The 8,626-nt window shown below is 43.4% G+C and overlaps 1 protein-coding gene across 1 annotated transcript; it reads left to right on the top strand.

Annotated features, from left to right (window-relative positions):
- The first annotated feature begins 368 nt into the window (after positions 1–368).
- Positions 369–5,253, top strand: LOC149441687 (uncharacterized). Its single transcript, XM_089657062.1, has 3 exons — positions 369–596; positions 696–819; positions 3,901–5,253. The coding sequence occupies exons 1-3, from the start codon at positions 369–371 to the stop codon at positions 4,752–4,754; spliced, it is 1,206 nt and encodes a 401-aa protein (XP_089513188.1). The 3' UTR covers positions 4,755–5,253.
- The last annotated feature ends 3,373 nt before the right edge of the window (positions 5,254–8,626 follow it).

Raw genomic sequence — 8,626 nt, 5'->3', positions numbered from 1 at the left:
ATTCTCCAATCACTGATAGTATCATTAGGATCTGTACATTATCTGCATTGTTACCATTGATGTCATTTTATTATATATTCAGAGTGGAAACCTGAGAGATCCTAAAGTTGAGGTTAAAGAAGAGATAAAAGAGGAGGAGGATGAGGATGGGGGGATGGAGGAGTCAGAGCTTCTAAAGGAACACAAAGATCTGTACCAGGACACCATGGTGGAGTCATCCAGCTACAGGAACCCACCAGAGAGATGTCCCCGTCCTCTGTATTCCCGGGATTCCACACAGGAAGGTCACACCATCCCTCACCATCATCAGGTAGATGATGACAATTATTGGTAGTTGTGATTTATACACAGCATGTTTGTTACAATGAATGTTTTATTATATCTTTCAGAGTGGAATCCTCGGGGATGAGAATATTGATGTTAAAGAAGAGTATAAAGAGGAGGATGAGGAGTATGGAGTGATGGAGGAGTTTTCAGAAGGACACAAGGATATGATGGAGCCACCTAATACCAGGAACCCACCAGAGAGATGTCCCCGTCCTCTGTATTCCCGGGATTCCACACAGGAAGGTCACACCATCCCTCACCATTACAAGGTTGGTGGGGTGGAGAGCATGGACCTGGGATAATATATGGATTTTTTATGTGAGCTTATATTTTACAGATTACATTTTTTTCTCATTCTCTTGGTTTAGTGTGAAGATCTGATAAATATAAAAGAAGAAGAGGCGTATGTGAGGGATGATCAGCAGTCTATGGAGGAGGATGGAATAACGGGGACATTTATAGAGGAGGACACTCCTACAGAGATCAGCACAGGTGGGTCATGAACACTAAATCCATTCCTCCACCCATACTGCTCACTGATTGGTCCAGAGTAGGGCGGGGACTGGGTGATATCAGCCTGTAATCCCCTGGTCACTTTCCTGAGCTGTGTTCCCCGTCCTGTATTCCTGGATTTCTCTCGGATAATCTTCCTTCTCTGTGCTGCAGACACAATTTATGTATCTAGACTGGATTTATGGAGGTTCTGGGGTTCAGCTGGCAGCAAAATGTTGATTTTTCCTATAAGCATTGCAAAATGTAGGCACCCAGGACATGTGACTGGGGTCTCCTGCCTTGTGCCTGACTCTTCCAGGGGACCTTCCCTGTTATCTGTTGGCTGTGCCGGGTGGCGGGATATGTCTGTAGTGTCTCAGACCCAAGTCACTGAGTGCAGTCTCAGGAGATGGGAGACAAGCAACCCTTTAAGGACCTTTAATTAATGAATACCAATATTATGAGTCCTGACCCCTGCACTATATACTCTATGTTGTACATTACATACTCGTGACTCCCGCACTATATACTCTGTTGTACTTTACATACTCCTGACCCCTGCACTATATACTCTGTTGTACATGACATACTCCTGACCCCTGCACTATATACTCTATGTTGTACATTACATACTCCTGACCCCTACACTATATACTCTATGTTGTACATTACATACTCCTGACCCCTGCACTATATACTCTATGTTGTACATTACATACTCCTGACCCCTGCACTATATACTCTATGTTGTACATTACATACTCCTGACCCCTGCGCTATATACTCTGTTGTACATTATATACTCCTGACCCCTGCACTATATACTCTATGTTGTACATTATATACTCCTGACCCCTGCACTATATACTCTATGTTGTACATTACATACTCCTGACCCCTGCACTATATACTCTATGTTGTACATTACATACTCCTGACCCCTGCACTATATACTCTTATGTTGTACATTACATACTCCTGACCCCTACACTATATACTCTTATGTTGTACATTACATACTCCTGACCCCTGCACTATATACTCCATGTTGTACATTACATACTCCTGACCCCTGCACTATATACTCTATGTTGTACATTACATATTCCTGACTTCTGCTCTCCCCCCTCCCCCCACTGCTATATATACACATAATATGGATTCTGTTTTGTTCCCCCCATTTCCTCCCAGCTGGACATTTTATATTGGATGATGTGATTGGAGCACAGACTTTTACATGGTGATAATAATGTGATAACATCCTCCAACTTTGGACCCTTAAACAGAAAGTGATAATGAGGGAGGAGTCAATACCCCAATGATGGTGGTCTTCAGGATCAGTCCAGTCTTCATCTTGGTTGTTCTCTCCCCATCCTCACTCTCTGACCTCTGGTGGGGCTCAGCCCCGCTGTTCTTCATGACTAAATCATGGAGTAAATAAGGAAGTGCAGTGCTTCTTGTGTTGGGAAGATGGCGATGAGTGATAGAGGGGGTGGGGACCCTCGTCCTATAATCCCCTCATCACTGTCCCTCCTATAAAAGACAGTTCTGGTTGTTTCCTCACTCTCTGACTAAGGTCCATGAATAAAGAAATGACCTGGTAGGAGATCAGAGGAGCCATTTCCTAGTTCCCTTGAGGGTGGAATTGTAAGCTCCTCAGAGACCAAGCTGCCTGATGTGGGTGGAGTCCTGTTTGGGGGAACCAATCAGCTCCTGTCTAGTAATCCTCTTTGTCTTTGTATTTTAGTCCATGGCCAGGAGATGAGGAAAACCTCCGAGGATTGTCTCACTTTGTCTCCAGACTGGAAAGTAGAAGATGAGGACATCACACAGTATAGTCCAGGAGAAAACCCGGCTCCCTCCAATGTCCATCCGGCACCACCCAGTGTAGATGGACCATCGGATTCCTCGTATCCTGAGGAACCTCAGACTGTGCGGGACCGGGCCGGCCTTCCAACAGGGAAGAGCTTCTCCTGTACTGAGTGCGGGAAAGGTTTCCTGTGTAAATCTGCTCTTAATAGGCATAAAAGATGTCACACGGGGGAAAAGCCGTATTCCTGTGCTGAGTGCAGGAAATGTTTTGTATTAAAATCACATCTTGTCACACATCAAAGGCTGCACACAGGAGAAAAAATATATTCCTGTCATGAGTGCGGGAAATGTTTTTCACAGAAGTCCCATCTTTACACACATGAGAGATCTCACACGGGGGAAAAGCCATATTCCTGTCCTGAGTGTGGGAAATGTTTTTCACAAAAATCCAGTCTTTACAGCCATCAGAGATCTCACACGGGGGAGAAGCCGTATTCCTGTCCTCGGTGCTGGAAATGCTTTTCAAGGAAGTCCATGCTTTCCAGACATCAGAGATCTCACACGGGTGAAAAGCCATTTTCCTGTCTTGAGTGCAGGAAATGTTTTACACAGAAGTCTAATCTTTATGTACATCAGAGATCTCACACAGGGGAGAAGCCGTATTTCTGTCCTGAGTGCGGGAAATGTTTTTCAGACAAGTCTAGTCTTTACAAACATCAGAGATCTCACATGGGGAAGAAGCCACTTTCCTGTTCTCAGTGTGGGAAATGTTTTTCACTGAAGTCTGATCTGTACACACATCAGAGATCTCACTTGGAAAAGCTGTATTCCTGTCCTGTGTGCGGGAAATGTTTCATATATCAATCATCACTTGTTACACATCAGAGATCTCACACGGGGGAGAAGCCGTATTCCTATCCTGAGTTTGGGAAATGTTTTTCAGAGAAGTCCATTCTTCATAAACATCAGAATTCTCACACGGTGGAGAAGCCGTATTCCTGTCCTGAGTGGGGGTGGGGACCCTCGTCCTATAATCCCCTCATCACTGTACCTCCTATAAAAGACAGTTCTGGTTGTTTCCTCACTCTCTGACTAAGGTCCATGAATAAAGAAATGACCTAGTAGGAGATCAGAGGAGCCATTTCCTAGTTCCCTTGAGGGTGGAATTGTAAGCTCCTCAGAGACCAAGCTGCCTGATGTGGGCGGAGTCCTGGTTTGGGGGAACCAATCAGCTCCTGTCTAGTAATCCTCTTTGTCTTTGTATTTTAGTCCATGTCCGGGAGATGAGGAAAACCTCCGAGGATTGTCTCACTTTGTCTCCAGACTGGAAAGTAGAAGATGAGGACATCACACAGTATAGTCCAGGAGAAAACCCGGCTCCCTCCAATGTCCATCCGGCACCACCCAGTGTAGATGGACCATCGGATTCCTTGTATCCTGAGGAACCTCAGACTGTGTGGGACCGGGCCGGCCTTCTAACAGAGAAGAGCTTCTCCTGTCCAGAGTGCGGACAGTCCAGTGTTTGCAGACATCAGAGATCTCACACGGGGGAGAAGTCATATTCCTGTCCTGAGTGCAAGAAATGTTTTTCAAGGAAGTCCAACCTTTACAGACATCAGAGATCTCACACGGGGGAAAAGCCGTATTCTTGTCCTGAGTGCGGGAAATGTTTCTGTTATAAATCCCATCTTAATAGGCATAAAAGATCTCACACGGGGGAGAAGCCGTATTCCTGTCCTGAGTGCGGGAAATGTTTTTTGAGGAAGTCCCATCTTTACACACATCAGAGATCTCACACAGGGGAGAAGCCGTATTCCTGTCCTGAGTGCGGGAAATGTTTTTCAGATAAGTCCAATCTTTACGCACATCAGAGATCTCACACGGGGGAGAAGCCGTATTCCTGTCCTGAGTGCGGGAAATGTTTTTCAGATAAGTCCCATCTTTACAGACATCAGAGATCTCACACGGGGGAGAAGCCGTATTCCTGTCCTGAGTGCGCGAAATGTTTTTCACGGAAGTCCCATCTTTCCAGACATCAGAGATCTCACAATTGTGTGAAGCCACTTTCTTGTCGTGAGGGAAGTCCTGTCTTCCTGTACATCATGGGTCCCATACAATCCTGAAGGTGTATTAGTGCCTTGAGTGCGGGAAATGTCTTCTAGATGAATGTTGCTGGACATCCCAGCTCTTATGTGGGGAAGAAGCACAGCCTGATATACACCTCAGATATACTCCATGGCTGATCTTCATCATGGAAGAAACCGTTGATAAGGATATCAGGGGTCACCAAAGACATGGTCCTGACCTGTGATTGGCTGAGTACGTTTTGTGGTGGGAGATTTCACAAACACTTGGAGGTCTATTTAAAAATAAATGGTTCTACCTCCTATATACCGGACACTTCCACCCCCTTCCTGACCAGGTCGACTGGTAACTATTAGCGCTCTCACACTTTGAATGACAATTACACAGTCATGCAACATTGTACCCAAATTATATTTTTATCATTTTCTTTCACACAAATAGATATTTATTTTGGTGGTATTTAAACACCACTTGTTACCATTTTTCTTGTTTCTTGTTTTTACAAATAAATAGTCTTTCCTTGTAAATGTAGACAAAGGTGTATTCTGCTCCATTTCTTGGGTACAATAACCCCAATCAGTGTCTATGATTCAGTGTGTAGGAGAGTTATAGGCCCTGATTCACTAAGATGTGAGTGTATTAGCAGAGACTGACCATTCAGGCAGACTCCGGTCAATCAATCAGTCGTCTGACCAGCGTCTAGCAAGCTCATTGACGAGCGTCTATTGACTACTTTGCTATCACTAAATGTGGTATCCCGTCTGGCACATGTTTAGGTGCAATACCGGATATGTTCGCTAGATGGCGCACAAGCGCGGGCTTTATTAATATTGGCGTTTTTATGATGGCAAAAGAGAATCCTTAGAATGTAATAAATAGTACACCTGTATTAGAATTTTCTATTTTCTTCTATTTCTTTTTTTTGCTGTGTCTCCAAAATGATCAGGAAAGTAATGCATTTACTAATGAATGTCATACATTCTGTATTCAAATGTTAAACATTTTCACACTTATATCTCAAATAATTTATATACTTCTAATTTCCCAATATAATTATATATCTTCATTCTCTTTAGTCATGTAACTATTCTATGTTAAAGACAAGTGCAGCGCTATAAATGCATGTGATCAATAATGAACGCATGTAAAAACCAAAAAGTGCAAAGAATTGCAACAATGATGTAATATTGTAAATGGTGCTAAAATAAGTTCATAGAATCATTCCTGAATAATGGAATGTCCTTGGTGTGAGAGTACCAACTCAGAGAGTGCCTATGAATGGCACGTGTGGTCTCTCCATGACGGACAGTAGTGCATGAACTCGTGAAAGGTAAACCACCCTTGGGACTGGTCTACACTCACCAGAACAAAAGTATTAATGTGCATGGGTTATACACATCACACATCTGGGGGTGCAGCGGTATGCTGGCAGCTATGGGTTAGTCATCCAGCTCCATCCATCCATCCATCAGGGTGGGTGCCCAAATGGTCCTGGGGAGGAATTAGCTCAGCCACAGGAGCCAGAAAGGTGCTCAATAGTGTAGTACACTGTCACAGGGGTGGATGACCTTTCACGAGTTCATGCACTACTGTTCGTGGTTATATTTATCTTGTGTAATACCATTTTACTAGTCTATATCATTTGACCAGCGCTCGCTCTATCATTTTTAAACAATGTAACTATTCTACATTATAGCTCAAACTGTGTCTCCCACAGTGGTTTAGTGGTTAGAGCTCAGAACTTACAGCACTTGGGTCATGGGTTCTAATCCCAGTCATGGCTACATCCTAAAAAATGGAGATGAATGTTACCTATGTACTGTTCTTCTGCCAATTAGGAAATGTGCAAGTTTTATGCCGTGTATATTTCATTGTAACTTTTTTCTCTTTTAAAACCATCTTCTTATACAACTTGACCCCCTCCCCCACCCCGTCATCACCTGTCCCATATGCAAATCTACGGATCACCGCCCCACTCTTTAACTATCTATTTACTGATCAAGTGAATGTGTCTCATTTTCTATCAGCTACAGCTCAGATCTCACATTATTATACAATTGCTGATTGTATCTCACCACTAGTCTGATTGAATTCACAATTCCTGGTCAGTCCCGTTCCCTGACCTCTAATAAACTTTAGGGCCAGTTCACACTACATGTGTTTCAGTTGCTTTTTCGGCATCACAAACGCACAGAAAGAAGGTTATATGGTTGTCAATGTCATAGTTCACATCAGCGCTTGCATTTTCAGTGCATTGCAGGTGCTGTAAACAAAGCTGACCACGCTGCATTGTTTCTGCACAGAACTGTACTGGAACACATTGAAACGTCCTTGAATGTACTAAAACGCACATGTCCCTAACTACATTGAATACAAAGAAAATAGAAAAAAATAAGTGGAAGGGATACAAAAATGCAATGTAAACATGTCCAAAACGCATCCAAAATGTACTGGAACACACTAAACATGCATGCCAAAAGGGCATGAAAAAAACCCATCAGGAACACATCTAGACTGTTTCTATAGTGTGAACCAGCCCTTAGGACTTGTTCACACCATTGGTGGTGCAGAAACGCATGCAAGAACACACATTTTCCAGCACAGTAAAGAAATGCAATGCCCTATGTAGATGTGCGCAGGTACCATGATGAAAACGTTGTTGCACCTACACATGTCTATTAAAAACAGCCCCATTCCCAGCCACAAATACGCATGGCACCACACTACTGTGCGGTTAGGTGCGACACACTTGGAAAATAACATAAAAATAAGCCAACATGGCTAAAACATATCTTGAAAATATGGGGACTCTGATATCCGGCGACAGTCCGTTCACCAACGAGAAGCAATTCTGCACCCTAAAACCAACATAGAGGAAAGGGATGGTCAAATTGCTGTGCTGCTTCCAAACCACCTCAGGCATGCCAGGGTCATTATGCAGGTCCTCGATGCCAGTTCTTGCCTGCGGCCACAAAATATCCACTGGCCACGAGTGAAGGTGAGTGGAGGACGTGAAGGTGGATTTCTACCAGCTTCAACCGCAAGCAGTACCACTCCTGAACAATGAGAGCAAATAATCATTGACACGTCATCATGACAGTCAATTCTCAGTGCAGGCTATCTAGAGGGTCTTTCCTTTTTAACCATTTCAAGAGTTCAAGGAAACATTCTTGGAGCATCTACTGTGTTTGGAAAGGCCAAAGGTCACCCCCTCCCCCAGGCACACTAATGCTTATGCAGGCCATAGACGGGGAGAAAAACAGCCGATTTTTCTTTTAAAAAATGAAAAATTGGTTGTTCAAGCGGCCGACGTTACCAGCAATGGTAAAAAAAAAATCGGCCGATTTTCATCCTGTCTACAGCCAGCAAAAAGTGTCTCTGCAGAGAGCTCCGCTATTTCTTTGACAGTTCCTTGACATTTATAGCGGTTGCAACAATGTATCTATTTGTATCCATTTAGGATACAGATGTTTTTATTCGGAAACAAATAGATACAATGTTGCAACCGCTGTAAATGTCAAGGAACTGTCAAAGAAATAGCGGAGCTCTCTGCAGGGACACTTTTTGCCATACTGGAATTCCTCTCATTTTTCATCCTTCTTCTTCTTCTTCTTCATCATCATCCTCTTCTTCTTCTTCATCATCATCCTCTTCTTCTTCATCATCATCCTCTGCATCATCATCCTCTTCTTCATCATCATCATCATCCTCTTCTTCATCCTCTTCTTCTTTTTCTTCTTTTTGTCTTCCTCTTGCAGGTCACTGCTCATGTGCAGATTTTTTATCAGTAAAAAATCGGCCAATTTGCCCATCATTGCCGCGAAAATCGGCCGATCGGCAAATTCGGCCGTTTTTTTTTCCAACTTTACCGAAAAAAAAAATCTGACAAAATACCGAAAAACGGCCGAAC

The sequence above is a fragment of the Staurois parvus genome, unplaced genomic scaffold, assembly GCF_062004578.1.
Source record: "Staurois parvus isolate SC_StPar_1 unplaced genomic scaffold, SC_StPar_1.0 ptg000960l, whole genome shotgun sequence".
NCBI classification, from domain to species: Eukaryota; Metazoa; Chordata; class Amphibia; order Anura; family Ranidae; genus Staurois; species Staurois parvus.
This window is presented reverse-complemented; position numbering and strand designations above follow the sequence as displayed.

Bases quoted from the DNA above. Each gene is read 5' to 3' on its own strand.
- LOC149441687 (XM_089657062.1), top strand. From the start codon at position 369: ATGTTTTATTATATCTTTCAGAGTGGAATCCTCGGGGATGAGAATATT. The intron at 597-695 runs GTTGGTGGGGTG...CTCTTGGTTTAG, and splicing joins CCATCCCTCACCATTACAAG to TGTGAAGATCTGATAAATAT. The intron at 820-3,900 runs GTGGGTCATGAA...TTTGTATTTTAG, and splicing joins TCCTACAGAGATCAGCACAG to TCCATGTCCGGGAGATGAGG.